Source organism: Pleurodeles waltl, chromosome 8, assembly GCF_031143425.1.
Source record: "Pleurodeles waltl isolate 20211129_DDA chromosome 8, aPleWal1.hap1.20221129, whole genome shotgun sequence".
Taxonomy (NCBI): Eukaryota; Metazoa; Chordata; class Amphibia; order Caudata; family Salamandridae; genus Pleurodeles; species Pleurodeles waltl.
In genome coordinates, this window is record NC_090447.1 from 76,319,622 (window position 1) to 76,340,687 (window position 21,066).

The 21,066-nt window shown below is 43.9% G+C and overlaps 1 protein-coding gene across 1 annotated transcript in view; it reads right to left on the bottom strand.

Annotated features, from left to right (window-relative positions):
• CLPB (ClpB family mitochondrial disaggregase) overlaps positions 1 to 21,066 on the bottom strand; it is a 1,103,838-nt gene that overhangs the window by 380,081 nt on the left and 702,691 nt on the right. Inside the window, exon 10 of the mRNA XM_069203766.1 lies at positions 8,321 to 8,365. Coding sequence (XP_069059867.1) covers positions 8,321 to 8,365 — 45 coding nt within the window. The remainder of the gene's footprint in view (positions 1 to 8,320; positions 8,366 to 21,066) is intronic.

A 21,066-nucleotide genomic window follows, 5' to 3' on the forward strand; every position in this document is an offset into this window, starting at 1 on the left:
AGTGATAGAAATAAAAAAAGTTATAGCAATTTTACAGAGATCTAAAGAATGAGAACAATCAGAATGATATATAGTCCTGATTCAATTAAAAGAAGTACAGTAATACATTTTTATACCATTATATAACATGGGAAGCAATGTAATTGGTATAATAAGTATTATCAAATTGTCAGTCATGTTCGTAAGGGGAATTGCCCCCAAAATTAATTAGTGCAGCCAGAAGTGCCATTCCGAGTCTTTGTTCAATCCTCTCCGTACGGTGTCTCAGCGGATTATGAGGCGACTTTCATGTTGGCTTAATTGGAGTTCCAAATTACCCCCTCTGGGGTGGGGTTTCAACTGTATGAGGCCACAGAAGGTAAATGTGTGGTCATTAGGATGATGTTCCAGAAAGTGATCCACCAAAGGAAGTTTAATGTCATTTTTTTGTATATTGCGATAGTGTTCTTGTATCCGAATCTTCAGCGCCCGGATCGTACTCCTAATGTAGACTTTTTTGCAAGTACAAATGATGATATAGACAGTATTAGTACTATCACAGTTGATGAAATCTCGAATCATAAACACCTGGTCATTAATCAAAACAGATTTATGAAACCCATTTGGGGATAGGGTGAAAGATATTTATTAATAGAGGGGTTGTTCTGTAGCAAATACCAGTGCTTACAAAGTATTTTCCAGATCAAGTAGTGCCCGTTGTGGTAATCAGTGATGAAACGAATCACAGGGTTCTTATCTGCAGTTTTAGACTTGTTAAGCATCATGTTGCGGTCTGATTTAGCATAATGTTCCTTAAGCTTATTTAAGTTACAGGTATTATACCCTCTGGTAGACAGACGTTGAATGATTTCAGAAGAGACTTCCTCGTAGTCAGACATGTTGCTGCAGTTCAGTCTTGCTCCCCTGAACTGTCCTGCCGGAATATTATGGATGATGCTAGATGGATGACAGCTGGAAGCATGTAAAATTGAGTTTGCTGCAGTCTTCTTTCTATGGAGACGGGTGTGTAATTGATCATTCTTGATGTACAAGGTTAGGTCTAAGTATTCTATTGTAGTTCTGGAGAATTGATAGGTTATGTCACTATTCCATCGGTTAGGTGTGAGTGATTCCAGAAAGAGTTGAAGTACAGATTCTTGACCTTCCCAAATTAGCAAAATGTCGTCTATATAGTGACCCCAAAAGATTATGTGCTGGGAAAAGTGTTCAAACTTATCATTCCAGAGCCAAAATCTTTCTATGGCTCCCATAAGGATGCATGCGTGTGGCGGAGCAAACTTAGCTCCCATCGCTGTCCCTTGGAGTTGAAGATAAAAATGACCATCAAAAAGAAAAAAGTTATTCTGAAGACAGAACGAGAGCAACTCAATTATCATTTTATTACATTCTGTATATTGGATCGATATTGTGGAAAGACAACTTTTCACTGCTTCTATTCCATTTTGATGTCGAAAAGAGGTGTAGCGACTTACCACATCTATTGTGGCTAAAATGTAATCGGACTGCCAGTCAATGTTTTGCAGTTTTTGTAGAATATCCTTAGTGTCTTTTATGAAGGATGGTAGGTTTTGCATGAATGGTTGTAGTTCAGAGTCCATGAGAGTGCCCAGGTTATAGCAGATAGAATTAATACCCAATATGTCTGCCTTTAAGGGGGTTGTCTCCTTTGTGTATTTTTGGTAATACATATAAAGTAGGGATAGTAGGATTTTGTATGAAAAGAAAGTTTCGTTCTTCAGACAAGATGATTTGTTTAGAATGCCAAATATCTAACAGATCTTTGAGTTTCTTTTGAATCTCACATGTAAGATTTGAGAGAAACTTTTTATAATATGTTGTATCATTAATTTGTCTGTGAATTTCATGTAGATAATCTTCTTTGTTAAGAATGACTATATTTCCTCCCTTGTCAGCTTCTTTGATAACAACTGTTTTATCCTTTTTTAGTTGATTAATTGCCATTTTTTGTTGAGTGTTGACATTTGATGGTAAGTATTGTTGTCTCTTAATATATTTACGATACTCTTTATCCAGGTCTTGAGTTATTGCAGTAGAAAAGAGATCTATTGAATTACCAGCAGGCAACGTCAGAGTGAAAGCAGATTTGATAGGGAGATCAAATGATTTATGTGATGAGATCTCAAAACCTAGTTACTGGGCTACTTCATTAATTGATAAATCTTGTTCTTCAATGTTGGAAAGGTTACTTAGTAGACATATTGCTTCTAAGTCTTTGGCTGTGAGGTCACTTGAAATCGGTGATGGTTGAAGTAAAGATCGATTAGAAGCTGTAGTAGAAAAAAAGGACTTAAGTTTAAGTTTCCGGATAAACTTAGTGAGATCAATTTATGTTCGAACTAGGTCCCAACAATTTGTTGGGCAGAATGATAATCCCTTATTGAGTATTTCAGTCTGGGCGGATGATAGAGTAATATCAGATAGATTGACAATCAAGTCTTTGTTCTCGATGTCTTGCTTCCCTGCTTCGGGCTCTTGTCTGTATACCTGTCAGTTTTTGGTTCTTCCGTTGTAGTACCTGGTGGTCTTGTGCGATTGTCTTGTGTTGTACCAAGGCGGTGTCTTCTGACTTCCTCTGAAAAATGTACATTAGGTTTACTAGGTAAACGTTTGTCAATTTCTTCTGATGATTCAATACCTGAGGAAGGAATGGTTTCCGAGCAACTAGGTAATTCTGAAGCGGGATTAGGATCCTTGATGTTGTCATATCGTTTCCCAAAGGTATACACTCTACCTAATTGATAATCAGTTAGATCGCGTCTGAATTTTCTTCCGAGATGTCACCCCAGTTAGCTTCCTCAATACGTTTGTTGAGCATATCAACTTCCTCACAATATTTCTCATATTCTTCCAGGGCTATCTCTATTAATTGACGAATCATATTGTTGGAGGCCGTCTGTAAGTTGGCTTCCCATTGTTGGAGTCTTTCTTGTGACGTAGTATCTGTCGGGGGAAAGATTAAAATTCTGTGGCTTCGTGGGATCAGATCATGTTCCAGATACTTTTTGAGTGAGGCTGCTTCCCACCATTTTGAAGTTTCATTTTTTAAAGCTCGTTCCAGTGCTAGAAAGGTACTTTTTGCCAACCTCGGATTGGGGGAATTAAGTCTTTTTGTGTTTGCAAGGACAACTGGACAAATGTACCGCCGTCTGACTGAACGAGATGATCATCTATCGAGATGGAAATACTACATCCCTAAAGAGTCTATTACTAATCCAATCTACTGAGGAGGCTTTTTTAAAGATTGATGGGAAATATCGGATTGAATACAACGGTTAAAAATCGGCTGAAGGATTTCTTAATGAGCAATGAGAGACTGCGCTTTGTTTGATTAATTATTCATCTGAAAAGTGGATAAACGTTTTCCCTAAAGGTAAATACTGAGTGCTCTTGAATTCTGAATCCAACTGGATTACTGAAGTTTTCTGCACTTCTCCTTATCCACAGTCAAACATTACAACAGGAATATACTGGTTAGCAGTAAACTCAGATTAAAGGGAAAAAATAAAAGAGAAGAAACAGGCACTGAATATCACCAGTCAGACACATTGCTTTGCTGGACACTGAAGTATAATGGATCAAACTGGATATCTAAAGGTCACATTCATATTTTCAGTCCTTTTGCTTTACTAAATCGTGTAACACTTGCTATAACAAATATTAAAAATTCAGCATATCTCTATTCTCAGCCTCTCTGTTTTTAGAGAAACTCTGACACATTCCTGGAACTGCAACATAATTAATATCTATGTAATACACTGTTATTTGAACTTTGGCATAATTTCACTTCCTTTTCTAACAAGGTTACTACCCTCTGCATTTGTGGGTATGCAAAATCTGGCTTTGATACACACTCATAGCTGTTTCCTAAACTGCAAAATACAAAACATTCAACAGAACTATATAGTTTGCACTAACACCAAATAAATCCACTTTGCAAAGTACATAGCATTATTGTAAATGCAATACATCCTCCATAAGACTACGAACAGGCTTTTAATGAGGTGAGGACCATTCCTCTATCTCACATAGCTAAGTGTCTAAATGGGCAAAAGAAAATATTCGTTCACACGCCTTCAAAATTATCTCTGCAAAACTACTTTAACTACTGAGTTTAATTTCTAAAGTGCAAGTGAATTCCCAAGAATACTTCTCTGCATTCTGATTTGCCTTCAAACACGACTCCAAAACAAAACAATATCAAGGTTTTCACAATGTCTGATAACAAGGTTCTGGCTGCAGGAACAGAGTATTTTGATTGCCTTTCAAGGATCCGTGGACCGCGAGGAAAAATACTTTACCATTTCAAAATAACCATCTCCATTTGCAAACATCATGCGAGTTCTGTGGCTTCATGGGAATTTAGTTTCCTGAATTGCACTCGGGCCTTGGGTACATGGTCTTCCGAAGACATGAAGCCTTTCTCCACACAGTTCGGCGTGCACCATCAGTGTTTCCTTCCACGGAATATCTGCAGTAAATCTAGAGTACTATGTTCACACACCCACCAAGAGCTGAAAGGTAGATGCTGTAAGGAAATGCCTTCCTTGGCATGGTTACCCCCTGACTTTTTGCCTTTTCTTGATGCCAGTTATGATTGAAAGTGTGCTGGGACCCTGCTAACCAGGCCCCAGCACCAGTGTTCTTTCCCTAAACTGTACCTTTGATCCCACAATTGGCACAGCCCTGGCACACAGATGCGTCCCGTGTAAATGGGACCCCTGGTACCAAGGGCCCTGTTGCCAGGGAAGGTCTCTAAGGGCTGCAGCATGTCTTATGCCACCCTGGGGACCCCTCACTCAGCACATGCACACTGCCTCACAGCTTGTGTGTGCTGGTGGAGAGAAAATTACTAAGGCGACATGGCACTCCCCTCAGAGTGCCATGCACACCTCTCAATGCCTGTGGCATAGGTAAGTCACCACTCTAGCAGCCCTTACAGCCCTAAGGCAGGGTGCACTATACCACAGGTGAGGGCATATGTGCATGAGCACTATGCCCCTACAGTGTCTATGCAAAACCTCAGACATTGTAAGTGCAGGGTAGCCATAAAGAGTATATGGTCTGGGCGTTTGTCAAACAGGAACTTCACAGTTCCATAATGGCTACACTGAAAACTGGGAAGCTTGGTATCCAACTTCTCAGCACCATAAATGCACACTGATGCCATTGTTGGATTTATTGTAAAATACACCCAGAGGGCATCTTAGAGATGCCCCCTGAATACCAGTCCGACTCCTAGTGCTAGGCTGACCAGTTTCTGACAGCCTGCCACAGCCAGACTAGTTTCTCGCCACATGGGGTGAGTGCCTTTGTCACTTTGTGGCCAGGAACAAAGCCTGTACTACGTGGAGGTGCTTCTCACCTCCCCCTGCAGGAACTGTAACACCTGGTGGTGAGCCTCAAAGGCTCATGGCTTTTGTTACAGCACCGGAGGGCATCCCAGCTAGTGGAGATGCCCGCCCCTCTGGTCACTGCCCCCACTTTTGGCGGCAAGGCAGGAGAGGATAATGAGAAAAACAAGGAAGAGTCACCCACCAGTCAGGACAGCCCCTAAGGTGTCCTGAGCTAAGGTGACCCCTGCCTTTAGAAATCCTCCATCTTGCGATTGGAGGATTCCCTCAATAGGATTAGGGATGTGCCCCTCTCCCCTCGGGGAGAAGCACAAAGAGGGTGTAGCCACCCTCCAGGACAGTAGCCATTGGCTACTGCCCCCCAGACCTAAACCCCCCCCTAAATTTAGTATTTAGGGGCGACCCTGAACCCAGGAAATCAGATTCCTGCAACCTACAACAAGAAGAAGGACTGCTGACCTGAAAGCCCTGCAGACACGACAACTGACTTGGTCCCAGCCCTACCGGCCTGTCTCCAGACTCAAAGAACCTTCACAGCGACGCATCTGACAGGGACCAGCGACCTCTGAGGACTCAGAGGACGACCCTGAAACCGAAGGACCAAGAAACTCCTGAGAACAGCGGCACGGTTCCCCAACAGCAACATTTTTGCAACTTTGAAACAACTTTGAAGGATCTCTCCCTTCCCCCGGAAGCATGAGACTTTGCACCGGATGCCCCCGGCTCGAGCTCCAGAGAACAAACACTGCAGAGAGGACTCCCAGGTGACTGCGACGACGTGAGTAACCTGAGTGGCCCCCCCTGCACCCCCACAGTGACGTCTGCAGAGAGGATCCAGAGGCTGCCCCTGACCGTGACTGCCTGGTAACAAGGAACCCGACGCCTGGACTAAGCACTGCACCTGCAGCCATCAGGTCCGAGAGGAACCAACCTCCAGTGCAGGAGTGACCAGCAGGTGACTGGCCCGAGAAGTCCCCCCTATGCCCTATGCTATGCCCTGCCTGCATCGCCTAAGTGACCCCCGGGTCCCTCCATTGCTTCCCAACGCCAACTTTGCACACGGCACCTGGCTGCCCCTGTGCCGCTGAGGTTGTGTTTTGTGTGCCTGTTTGTGTCCCCCCCAGTGCTCTACAAAACACCCCCTGGTCTACTTCTCGAGGACGCGGGTACTTGCCTGCCAGCAGACAGGAACCGGAGCACCCCTGTTCGCCATAGGCGCCTATGTGTTTTGTGCCCTCCTTTGACCTATGCACCTGACTGGCCCTGTGTTGCTGGTGCAGTGACTTTGGGGTTGCCTTGAACCCCCAACGGTGGGCTGCCTATGTCCAGGAGACTGACTGTGTAAGTGCTTTACTTATCTGAGAAACTTAACCATACTTGCCTCCCCAGGAACTGTTGATTTATGCACTTTATCCACTTTTAAAATAGCTTATTGCCATTTTAACCTATACTGTGTGTACTACTGCTTTAATTCAAAGTTCCTTACTTACCTGTGTGGAGTACCTTGCATTTTATGTATTTACTTCAAATCTAAAATCTTGTGGTTCTAAAATAAATTAAGAAAATATATTTTTTTATATAAAACTATTGGCCTGGAGTTAAGTCTTTGAGTGTGTGTTCCTCATTCATTGCCTGTGTGTCTAAAACAAATGCTTAACACTACCCTCTGATAAGCCTACTGCTCGACCACACTACCACAAAATAGAGCATTAGAATTATCTAATTTTGCCACTATCAACCTCTAAGGGGAACCCTTGGACTCTATGCACACTTTATCTCACTTTGAGATAGTATATACAAAGCCAACTTCCTACAGATGTATAGCAAACAACCGTGATAGGTGGAATCACTAAGTGGAGCTTTGCAAACACACTACAAGCAGCATTCGGCCAAATGATAACTATCTGTAGTGATACTGGACATTTTCAATGGAGATTCCCATGCAAATGTGACATTCTTCCTTTACTGGTAGAAATCTACAGATGTCATCTACTCCCATGAAAAGCTTGTCCAGTGGTGATCACAATAGACAATTCTGAGAACAAAGATATAAGACACAAATTAGGCAGGGCAGTCAGAGGAACAAAGTGTCATGCACCTCCTTGATTCAGAGTTTTAAACTATTACAGAAATGTCCAATATTGGTGTTGGGAATGCAGGAGATGCCAATGAATAAGGTAATTTATTCTTGTATTTCTAGGACAGAACTTAACCACACAGAAGCCCTCTCCAGCAAGTAGGGGTGCCAATTCAGCAATTTTTAACTGGCCCGTCCATTTAAGTCCAGGCCAGTAAAGAAACATTGGGTAATGTACTAAATCCCCGTATTTTTGCCTTTCTAAAACATAATCCTAAAATGGCAAACATATAGATATCAGTTAAGAAGTATTTCATAATAATTATTGGAGTAAATAGGAGGATGGCACAAATGTTATAAAATAATTTTGACAATTTTACATGGATCTATTTTACCTACCAGATCTTAGCTTCTCCAGAGTGTCAAAATACAAGCCATCAGTATTTTGTTTCTAAGAAAGCCGGCAACCCTACTAGCAAGACAAACGTTTTGTGGACTTAAAAATGTCTGGGGATCCTGAGAAATGTCAATTAAAGAGTGCCCTAGGCTCTCAAGCATCCCAGAATGGAACATGCTCAACACATGTTGCACACCTGCTACTGGTGGTACCACTTCTTAAGCAGCAACAGGATGACCAACTGATATTCGCCAATCAACTGCTGCTAGAGTACCTTTTTACTTGGTTGATGTATTACATATTTTTCTTGTATCACACCTTCAGCTTCTGTTTGAATCCTTGTTACCCTATGCATTAATAAAAAAAAACTGAATTTTGATAAGAAGTTATTGGTAGTAGAAGAAGCTCTTGCCTTTGTTCAATTTAATAGTTCTACAGCAAAAACAAGTTTTTGGTTATTAAACGTTTACTCACCTCATGCTTCTCTTGGAACTCAGACATGTCCAATCTTATGAAGCCCTACAGGAAAATAGAAACAATTTTTAAACAAGCAGTTCTAGCACACTATCTACTAAATACAGCAAAACAGGCATTCCTGGGAGTACTAGCAGTAATCGTAGTTGGGTGCAGTTTTTGAGAAGCCTTTATTTGGAATAACCCTTTTTAAGGTGACTTGAATGCATTTGCTGGATAACTTTTTTCTGAAAGTCACTTTCCATTTTCCAAACCATTCAACGTTCTATTCAGTGTCCCCATATGTTGTCAGACAAGAACAGTTTAACTTGCGGCTAAGAACTTTGTTATGGTGAATTACAAAGGTGCTTATAACCAAATTAAGAAAATGAAACTGCAAAACCTGGTCAGTCTGAGGACTGCAAAAAGTCACCATACGTCAGCATCTTGAACAACAGCTATTATTTTAACATAAAGAGGCAATTCAGTTGCTAAACGTCGTCAGTATTATTCAAGTGAGAGATCAGTGTTCTGTAAGATTATCATAGAACCTAGCTTAAATCTATTTTGTAATTTGAAAAAAATGCTGTGTATCAGCATTTATCTTTAATATAATATTACTTTCTTGTTGTTTCTTTCCCTTAACTATTTATATTTAGCTATTAGGTCATTTTCATGCCTTCTATTTCAGGTTTGACTACAAAGAGCGTTAGCATCTGAAAGACCTCACCAGTTCTTCAGAGATGCACAGTAGAATCCTCAGCTTTAGAATATACCCAGGCACCAGACAGGATACAGAGAATTTTGAAAAGCAGTGTGACCATGTGCTGATGGAGGACTTTTATGTTGTGGTGATTTGAAAGCAGGGCCATGCCCCTCTAATAAGCCAGGAGGTCCTCCAGAAGCAAAAGTGTGATCAGAAGGAAAGTGCTCAGGCTCAGAAGCTCTAGGTACAACACTCTCCTGGTGCAGTCTAAGGCAATCAAGATGACTTTGGCCCGGTCTTCCCTGTTCATCATCGAAAGCTATTGGCAGAAAGCATAAAGGGGTCCCTGGCTCCATTCCAACCAGAGTTCATCCCATAAGGAGTGTCTTGGAGAAAACTCCATCACACAGAATTGCTGACTTTCTGCACTTTCAACAGTGGTAAATAGATAAAGCCTGTGCTCTTTACAGTATGCAGAGATACCCTGCCCCAAATAAAGATGGAGACACCACTTGTAATACACCAGCTGGTGCATGCTCAGTTTGTCGAGTCTGGGGTGTGGTGACCCTGCATTGTGGTGGTGACCATGAAAATGTTGTGTTGCTCTAGCTACCTCCATAGAGGTAGAGCCTCCTGGTGCAAGGCTCTGTACCCCATTCTGCCATGCTTGTTGCAGTACTACATGCCTATTGCTTTGTGCATTAGGACCTGGCTCTCTGCCAGACATCAGAGGCCTCTGATCTCTACCTCAGGTGACACCCCAAGCCCAGCAGGGATGTGTCTCTGACAATTGTGAGCTGTGGGTGGGAAAAGGAGTGACCTGCTGCAGTTCAGATCAGCATCTGACAGCCACTACAGCAGATCCAAAGCCATCTCTCTGGAGACCTGAATGGAGGCTGAGAGGCATCCCTAATGCTGAGACCACAGAGCTTGCACGTGTTGCCTGGCATTGTGGATAAGGAGGACACAGTCCAAGAAGCCTCAAAACACTGGGATCAGACTGTCCTGGACTCACTGCGGTGGAGGGAACTGCCATGAAGCCACTGCACCAGAATTGTACAGATGAACTGAAATCTCTGCGTGGAACACAGGCAGGACTTTGGCTCACTGATGGTGAAGCCAAGTGATTTCAAGGGTTTGGCTTTTGTCTAGATTGGCTGCAGCAAGCCTGCCTTTAGCAGACAGTCTTCAGAGTATACATCTACTCCTGACTTTCGAAGACGGGGTGTGACCACTGCAATCATTTTCATGAACAGCAGATGGGCTGAGGTAAGGCCAAAGGGGAGCACGACACATTGAAAGTGTTCCTGACCCACCTTGAACTGCAGGTAATGCCTGTGGCCCTGCAGGACGAGTGTATGAAAAAACATGTCCAGGAAGTCTAGTGACACCATCCAATCTCCAGGATCTAGAGTGGACAAGATCTGAATCAGCATGAGCATTTTGAATTTGTTCTTCAGCAGAAAAGACTTTAAACTGGCAAAGGTCCACATTTGGCCCAACGCCGTGTCTTTTTTCAGGACGCAAAAGTAGCAGGAAAAGCAGTTCTTGCCTTTACCTGACTCCAGTACTAGTTCAGAGGCACCCTAGGTAAGTAACAGAAGTACTAGTACCAGAGTCACCCCCAGCGACCAGGAGAGCAAAGGTAAGTACTTGGTTTTCCCCAAAACCAACAAGACTTTGAAGATGGATTGTGAAAGACCCAACCAAGACTGGAAGAACCCAGAGGTTGATCCTGACACAAGAGGACCTGCAAAGGAGGGGGACCAAGTCCAGTTTGTGATGGAGTGTCCGGATCTGTGGATGCAGGACTAGGACGACGTGGACAAAGCAGGCCAGCAGTGCAGCACCGGAGATGAAGAGAAGTCCCAGAAGTGATGCAAGTGATGTCCCACGTCAGCGGGTGAGATGCAGTCAGTCAGTGGTGCTGGAAAACCACAAACAAGCCTTGGCAAATGCAAGAGTTGGAGAGTAAGGTTTTGCAAGGCTGAAGAGGACCAGCAAGGCCCAGGGGACTTGACCCAAGAAGGGAAGTTTGGGGTGACCCTCAGCAGCTGGAAGAGTCACAAGAAGAGGAGGCCACTGGCTGCAGGCACAGAAGTCACAGTGAGCCCCACTCAGCACACCTGGAGGAGTGTCCCACATCACTGGAGCAGCAGGCAGGAGACTGCATTGCAGGAAGAAGTGCAGGAGGCCGGGATTACACAGAGACTGACGATCCCTTGGAGGAGGAACAAACAAGCCTTGGTAGCTGCATGAGTCGCAGCGCACAGGGGTACTGTCCTGCAAGGACAGGCAAGGGCTTACCGTCTCCCAAGTTGGACAGCTGGTAGAGAGGACCAAGGTGACCACTCCAGAACACCACCTGTGATACAGGATCCACGCAGCTCCGGATGAGAGAAGATCTACGCAGCCGGTCATCGTTGCAGTTGGTGCCTGCAGATGCAGGGGAGTGACTCCTTCACTAGAAGGGAGATTCCTTCTTACTTCTTGTGCAGGCTGAAGACTCGTCACCCTCAGAGGATGCACAGCCAGGGAAAAGTTGCAGTTGGTGGAAGGAGCTGGAGAAACAATGTTGCAGAGCAGAGTCCCCACTGGAGTTGCAGATTGCCAGTTCCTGGAGGGCCCAGTTGAAGTCCCAGTGGCTATAACGTGAAGTAAATGATGCAGAGGAGTCCTGCTGGAATCTTGCATGTCGAATATGAGGACCCACCCAAAAGGGAGACCCTAAATAGCCCTGGAAGGGGTACTGGTCACCTAGCAGAGTGACCACCTATCAGGAGGGGGCTGTGACGTCACCTACCTGACCTGGCTACTGAGATGCTCCTAGGGGCCTCTGCCCACCTTGGATTCAAGATGGCAGAATCAAGTGGCCACCTGGAGGAGCTTTGGGCACAACCCCGGGGAGGTGATGGACAGGGGAGTGTTCACTCCCCTTTCCTTTGTCCAGATTCATGCCAGAGCAGGCACCCGGGGTCTCTGGACTGGTGCAAACTGGTTTATGGAAGGAGGGCACCAAACGTGCCCTTCAAAGCATACCTGTGGCTTGGGGAGGCTATCCCCCCAAGCCATGTCACACCTATTTCTACGGGGAGAGGGTGTTGCCTCCCTCTACCACAGGAAATCCTTTGTTCTGCCTTCCCCTGCTTGAGCTGATCAAGCAACAGGAGGACAGAAATACATCTGGAGGGTGGACGCAACACCAGCTGTTTGCAAAACCCTAGAAGACTGGTAGGAGCAATACTGGGGGGTCCGCTAAGGAGTCCCTGGAGAGCATGGAATCACACAACCAATACTGGCAACAGTATTGGGGTATGATTCTGACATGTTTGATACCAAAAATGTCCATGTTCTGAGTTACCATTATGTAGCTAGACAAAGGTAGTGTGACCTGTGTCCAGTAGATGGGTAAAATGGCGCCCCTGCACTCACGAAGTCCAATGTAATTGAGCTGGAGTTCATTGGGGCACCTCTGCTCATGCAGGGGTGCCTTCATACACAGGTACCTGCTCCTTTTCACGCAGGCTCCAATGGCAGGCCTGCAGACACATTTTGCATTAGATACACTGGGTGGCACAATAAATGATGCAGTCCATGGGGAACCCCTGGTGCCCCAACGCCCTGGGTACCTAAGTACCATATACTAGGGACTTACTTGGGGGCACCAGTATGCCAATTGTGGGGTGTGCAAAGTCCTAGGCAACCAAATTTAAAGGGAAAAAGCACAATCACATGGGTCCTAGTTAGCAGGATTCCAGTGAAAACAGTCAAAACACATTGATAGCAGGCAAAACGTGGGGTTACCCATGCCAAAAAGAGGGTACTTTCCTACAATCACTATGATCACAAGAGCGACTTTTCAGCAGGTATGAAGAACATTTGCTCTCAGTAGGCCTAGTACACATACATGCATCAGCCATCTTGGTAGAAGTGCCCAGGGACTTCCCTTAGTGTTTGCACTAACACAAGGGTGCTGTGTCTTCTTTATCTTTAGGCAGTCTAACAGCACATGCTACAAAGATACCACATCTTCCTCCACAAGGCTGCCCTGAATTGGTTCATCAGGTGAGAAAGGCTTTTCTCCTTTAATAGTTCAACCGAGTAACTATTCTTGAAATATGGGAGAACGAATGAGTAATTCATAGCTCTCCTTTATTTCAGCATTATTCACGAGATGAAACTTCTGTAAAGGGAGAAAATAATTCAGAATCATATATTTCCCTTAACGTCATATGGCGAATGCATATCCTCCTCCATTTAACTTATAATTCAAATAAAATTATATATTCAAAGTCAGATTAGAGCGCCCTCTTTTTCCTCATATTGTACAGATGGGTTCCTTTAATGTCCACACAGAGATAGAAATTAACTTAGGAAGACATTGTTTTTGACACAAAGACTTTATGAGTTTCAATTCCAATGTCACAAATTAGGATTTTTTTTTTTTTTACAAACAGAAGTTGATCTTTTCTGAGCACAGGAGGACTGAGTCATGCTAATTTACTATATACGTTGTTTCCTATGATTGTCCTGATGAAGACTCTAATTGATAAATAACAGCACTCTTTTATGAAAGGTCGAAACATCAATGGAATTTATGATTGTGTCTGTATCTAATTACTAAGTTGGGCAAAGACGCCCTGTGGAGTACTTTACCAACTTAAGAGACATTATAACTATGATCTGACCAGGATTTCTTATACATTAAAGTGGCAATGATCTATATTTACTGTTCAAGCATCTCTAGCTTCTTATTTAGTTATATTGTTGAATGAAACAGTACAATATTTACTCGTGATATAAAAGAGTGTATTTTCTTAGACTTCTTGAAATTATCTTTATGGGGAAGGGAATTGTTTAACCTCTTATGTTGACTCAATAATATCTACAAAAGTAAATCTGAAACAACCACTTATAGTGTTGTAATGCATGTCTTTGAAGCACAACACTGGTGCCAACATTACTGTTAAGGCAATCTGTAATTTCCAGAAATACACAGATGGCATACTTCACTGCATTCCCTCCATCATGTACTGCCAGAGAAGCTGTAAGAACCACTTGGTCTGCTGCCACAATATCGCTGGCCATGTCCCATGGACCACACGTGTACCTACTCAGAAGACAAAATGCATTTATGAATCTGAGTGCCAGGCTTGCAGACGAGAACCTTCTCTTGTCAAAAGTATCAATCCTTTTGGATTCTCTATCTGGAGGATTTGTGTAGCAGGAACTGAGATTGACCCTACTAATAAAGGATCTCGGGTGTAGGGTGCATTTTGTAAATCCAAGTATAGGTCATCATCAGTATAGTGAAGGTGGAAGGAAACCATCATCATCCTCTTTATCATTATCATTATCAGTGCCCTAGGAGACTATGGGGGTGAATGTTGGCATTGTTCAGCATTCTGTCCATCATCTGTCATCATCTGTTCTTTCGGCATTAAGACTCTGTGCACTTTACCACTGCTGGCCAGTGTTAAAGTGCATTTGATTGCTCCTCAGAACATGGTTGCATTGGCTTATCCCCAACTGACATATTTAAATTACTTATAGTCCCATAGAAAAGTGGTAAAACATGTACCCAGGGACGGTAAATTAAATGCTACTAGTGAGCCTGCAGCACTGGTTATGCCACCTACTTATGTAGCCCCTTTAAACATGTCTCAGGCCTGCCACTGCAGCCTGTGAGTGCAGTTTTAAAATGCCACTGCCATCTGACAAAATAAATCTTTTGCCAGGCCCAAACCTTCCTTTTTAAGATACATATATAAGTCACCACTAGGCTAAGCCCTGGACAGCCCAGAGGGTAGGGTGCAGTGTATTTAAAAAGTAGGACATTTCATTTTAAGTTTTACATGTCCTGGTAGTGAAGAAGAAAATAAGATACTTACCGGTATCTGTAGTTCTCCGGTATTAGTATCTTTCATAGAGCTACATGCTTGTATCATTCCGCTTCGAACTGGCAGTCCCACGGTACTATGACAAAGCAATATGCATTACTACAATAGGTAGACTATCTTTGAACCATGTAGCCTATCCACGTCCTTTTTAAAAAATGACCAAACCACAAACCTTAGCCAGTCAGTCCACAGCACCCTCTAGAACACTCCCAACAGAGGCTGATTCCCTCAGATTTTCGAGCACAAGTGTGAAATTAGTAATTGTTATGTCTGAGGGGAGCCTCTAAGAAGAGGAGGGTGGTCCGAGTGTGAACCTATGAAAGATACCAATACTGGAGAACTACAGTTTCAGGTAAGTAACTAATTTTCCTCTCCAGTATTGGATCTTTCATAAATTCACATGCTAGAATCAGAATAACAAGCAACAACGCAAAGAAGAACAGCCATGTTACTGTAACACACAGATAGTGGATGGTGGGAAAATCAAAGAGACTCACCTTATTTAAACACATGTTGTTACACTGCATGTCCCCCCTGCTACGTCAGTCTTATGAGTCTCGTCCAGGCAGTAATACTTCGTAAATGTGTGTCTGCTGGACCATGTTGCTGCTTGGCAGATGTGCTGAATTGGTACTCCAGCGAAAAGAGCTGTAGATGTGGAAACAGCTCTGGTGGAATGAGTTTTACTTTGCCCTACAATGGATTTCCGGCTTGTGAATGGCAAAACTGTGTAGTTGATGCAATACATCTGCCGATAGACTGGTTACTGGGAGACCTTTCTTAATACCACCATATGCCAGACAAATCGTCTGCTCTCCGTATGTGATGGGTCCTGTGTAAGTAAAAGTTGAGGCTTTGTTTGATGTCTAGACAATGCATCGATTTTTCTGCAATTGTCTGAGGATTCTGGAAAAATGCTAGCAGAAACACTGGTTCATTCAGCTGGAAGTTGATGGCACTTTTGGAATAAACTTAGGGTTGGTTCGAAGAATAACACTGTCTGCTGTAAACTGGAGAGAATGTTCTTTGATGGTAAAAGCCTGGATGTCACTTACTCTTTTGGCAGACATGAGCCAGTAGAAGTGCTGTTTTCCAAGTAAGGTACTTCAAATCTGATTTATGAATTGGTTCAAACGTCGGTTTCATGAGCTGCCTCAGTACTACACTGAGGTTCCACAATGGTAGAGGTTTTCATATAGGAGGAAAAGCCCTGAAGAGGCCTTTGAGAAATTGCTAAATAATTTGACTAGACCACAGAGAAGGTATATTATTGGTTGATCTAAATCTTGAAATTGCTGCCAGGTGCACTTTGATTGATTAATGAGACAATCCAGATTTTGCCAGGTGTAGCAGATATGGTAGGATTCTCTCTGGCAGTGATGTGATAGGGTGGACATCAGAGGTTACACACCAAAGGCAGAAGGGTTTCCACTTGGAATGTCTATTAAGGAGAATTCCTTGCACTCAGGATTAGGCCGATAAGTGTAGAGATGTTGGGTCTGGATTTTGTATCTGCCCTGGTTCATTCTCAAAAAGTCTGGTGTCGCTTTGAGCTGTACGTGGGTTTGCTTCGAGAGGAGAAGAATTTCCATGAACCAGAATTGTCTGGGCCCATGGGGACTATAAGGGGAAGTCGGCAAGGTTCTCTATTCAATTTGTTGAGTACCTTTCAAATCAATGGGATCGGGGGGAAAAGCATAAGCACAGATTATTGACCATCGCATCAAAAAAGCATTGCCCCACAATCCCCTTTGGGGATACCAACCTGCAAAGAATGGGCATTTCTTGTTCTTCCTCATAGCAAACAGATCTAGGTTTGGTTTGCCAAACCAGAGGAAGGGTTTGTCCAGAACCTGTTGACTCAGTTCCCATTTGTGGTACAGAATAGAATGGTGGTCCTACTTAGTGAGTCTGCAAGGAGACTGGACACTCCTGGCACATGTTCTGCATTGAAAAATATTTGATGTTGAATCGCCCAGTTCCAGATGTCCTGTGCCTGAGAAGAGAGGGCTGGTGAGCGCGTTCCTCCTGGCATGTTGAGACAGAACATACTGGTGGTATTGTCTGTGTGTATGAGGACCAATGATTGTGTTATCTTGGGGAGAAAAGACTTCAGTGCTAAGGCGATAGCCCTGAGATCCAGTTGATGGATGAGAAGCTTTGTTTCGTCTCGCCCCCTTCCTCGTGAGCCACACACCTACCACCTGTGAAGTTCCCCAGGGATCCTCCCTCAGCCCCTCGCTGTTCAACGTCTACATGGACCCGCTGGCTGCCCTCGTCAGAAGCTACGGAATCAACATGGTCTCTTATGCTAACGACACCCAACTCATCCTCTAGCTACCTAATGAACCCAACACAGCCAGACACAACTTCCGTGAAGGCATGGAGGCAATCGTCAACTGGATGAGAAACAGCTGTCTTCAACTCAACGTGAACAAGACAGAAGTATTCCTCATGGGCCCTCAACCCAACGAGTGGAATGACTCCTGGTGGCCAGCCACCCTTGGAAACCTGACCACCCCCACAAACCAAGCCTGCAACCTCGGAATCATCCTGGACTCCAAACTCAACATGAACCAGCAAATCAACTCAGTCACCTCCACCTGCTTCCGCACCCCGCACCCCGCACCTCCTACGTAAGACTTTCAAATGGATCTCCCACGAACATTGTTAAGGTTTCAGCAGTACATTTCTGGACCTGTGGATACTCTGTCAGGAACGAGAAATGCTGTGTTGCAGAAAGGACTGCCACTCTGCTGGAATGCTGCTCTGAAGGAATTAAAGCCCTGAAGTCCTGACCTGTAGCCTGGTGCCCCATGCCTAGGTGAGAAGGAATGAACCTGCAACTGTTGAACCCAGGATCCCAAATGACTTCAAGCTCTACTTGGCTGGCCTCCTGACTAGAGCTCAGGGACGGAAGGCTCCAAAAATCTTTGCGCCCAGTACCTGGACTATGCCATCTGTGAGTCCTGCCCTGCCAAGTGGTGCCACCTCAGTCCTGGACCCCTGGAAGTACACCTGAAGGTGCCCTGCCAGCCCACATGTGGGCCAAGCAGATATGACGCATCTCCTCTGCTGTGCAAACCAGAGCAGAACTGATGCATTGCCTCTGCTGCAAAGATTCACCCAGCATAAAGGACTCAGCATCAACCCGGCAGCTGCATCGGAACCACCGCCTGTGCAAAGCTTTACTGAAGCAGATCCTCACACCTCCCATCAACAGCAGCCTCAATGATGATTGGGACAGACACATTGCCTCGGCTGCACAACGTATCCTCTGCAGGAAACCTGCAACGCTCTGCAACTAGGACCTATGGTACTGTGTTCAGTAGGCCTAACTGGGTCCCTGTAGCCAGCCCACACACCATCATGGTTGGCCTGAACTTGTGACTTTGTCCTGGAACCGGCGCAACCAGTTATTGACAATTTGTGTTTTGTGCTTTTAAAAGTGATCAGTCACTAAAATCTTTAAACCTGCACATCTCCAGTTCTAATGACTGGATGGTTCTTGTATTGATCTTGTTATATTTATTAAAAACGACTCTATTTTCCTCAATTGGTGTGGTGTCCTTATGTGGTGTGTTTTCACTGTATTACTGTTTGAAGTGTTGCACAAATACTTTACACATTGTCTCTGAGTTAAGTGTGTCTGGTCTGTGCCATGCTACATAAGGGTTGAGCACACATTAATTTACGATTGCTTGTGACACCTGGCAAGGACGGTGGTTCTTGCTGGAGTAGGGTTTCACCCCCACAACCAGTATTCAAATTTCTTACACAAAGATGCCCAACAAAGACTTCGATGAAAGGCGCTTCTTCGCCAATGAGGACAATTGATCCTGTAGAACCGCCAAGGATCTCTCTCATCCCTGTTACACTTCACCTTGAGAGCGAAGTTCTTTCCCATTATTACAACAGCTAGAATTCTATTTATTCAGATTGCTGGATGTTGAATACAATTCAACATGGTCACACCATGGAATTTGTTCAAAAACGTCCTAAAAATCCATCTCATGGGAGGTCACTTCAACTTCTCTGTCTGTCAAAGGAGGAAATTCGATCACTCCTATGGAGAGGAGCTATAACGGATGTCACCTACGCTCATCGAAACACAGGTTTCTTTCAAATTTTGTCCTAATCAAGAAAAAAAATCATGAAAACAGAGAGAGGTGTTGGATTTGAGGGAGTTATCCACATTCCTGAAAACACAATCTTTCAGAATAGTTATGCTCCAAGACATACTCCAATTGTTAAAGCTAAATGACTTCATGCACTCCTAGACCTCTTGGACTATAATGTCCAAATCTCTATCCATATAAAACATCACAAGTACATAAGGTTCAAGGTGTCAGTAGGCCATTATTAGTTCAAGGTCCTTCCCTTTGGGCTTACGTTCGTTCACAGAATATTTAGCAAATGCATGGACCCAGTAGCTGCAAACTTGAGAAGAAAGGGGTCACCCGATCGTGCCTTCTATGGACAACTGGCTCATAAAAGGTCCTTCACTCCAATTAGCGAAAACATCCACAAGAGCCAGTCTTCAACGCTTCCAAGATCTTGGTGTAAAACTGAACAAGGCCAAATCCTGCCTTCAACCTAGCAAAAAGATGTAATTTCTAGGGGCAATCCTGGACACACTCTCATAAACGGTCTTTTCCACAAATGAAAGATCACCTCCAAAATGATATTGGCTATGGCATGGTGGATGCACTCAGACAATGTCTCACCAGGCCTGACATTCATTTCCCCACAACCCCAGCTCGTAATGATCGCAGTGTGTCCCTGGAAGGAAGGGGAGAACACTTGCAAGACCTTGATGTCTGCAGCAAATGGTCATCTCAGGAAACAAGGATGCACATCAACCTTTTAGAGCTCAGAAATGTAGCTCTAAGTCTTCAGTCCTTTCTCCCGAGGATAAAGAATTTGGAAGTGTTGGCCTGTACCAACAATAATACTACAATCTTTTATCTGAGCAAACAGGGAGGAACAAGCTCACATCTGCTGTAGAGAAGCTCAGAAGATTTGGGGATGGATACTTTTACATCCTATTACACTAAAGGTGGAACATGTCTGCGAGAAAAGCAACTAGTGGCTGCAGTCTCAGCAGAACGCCAAGAGAGTGTCACAAGTGCGAACTGGATCAACAACAAATATTGCAGGTCTTCCATAAATGAAGTTCAACAGCTCTCAACCACAGAGGCTGATTCTACACCAGCATACATCCCCAAAATGGATAGTAGGAGAAAGCATTTCACATTGCATGAGCAGGGATGTTTGCTTATGCATTCCTTCCTTTTCCACTGACACCCAAGCTCCTGAACAAAATGAAGAGAGTGTCATATCAGATCATTCTTGTGGCTCGAGCCTGGCTAAGGCAATTCTGGTACACAGAGCTACTTATCCTATCTGAGTGACATAGTATTCCGAGAATCTTAATGTGGAACAAGGACCAAGTTGTTCATCCAACATCAGAATCTCTCATTTCTTTGGCTTGGCTACTCACAACAATAAATTCTGTTTCTTAGACATCTCTGAGAATGTCTAAGGAATTCTGTATAGAGCGGAGTAGAGAAATTCTGTATAGAGCTGACATGACAAAAGACTTGCAAAGCAAAGTATTCTTGTTTCTGCATATGGAGCTCCCCCCCAAAAAATCTTCATCCTGTCCAATCATGGACAAACAGGTTCTGCCATACTTAATTCACCCAGATCTTTCTCATAATTCAGTGAGGGTTTAACCTAGTGGCAATCTCACGATTTCATAGAAAACTAAGCTGAGCGTAGCTACGGTCTAATAGGCTCATTAAAGAGTTTCTTAGATCAGTGTTTTTCACTAGTGTGCCGCGAGATGTTGCCTGGTGTGCCGTGGGAAAAATTCGAAAGAATATATATATATTTTTTTTTAAATGTCAAATTTTCGCCCACATGTGATTGTGCACTGACACCGACTTGAGACTCGACGTCTGAGTGTGTACTGATATCCCGGTACACTATAATGGTACAAAGGTTGCCCGCTCACTGACGGCCCGTGGCAGAATGGCAGCTGAGAAAACTCTGACACGTTCGCATGGTAGCACCAGTGCACGGGCCCTTTTTCACTTACGCGTTGTGCATGGATGATGGCACAGGACATCTGATTGTGCGCTGACACCTCCTGCGTA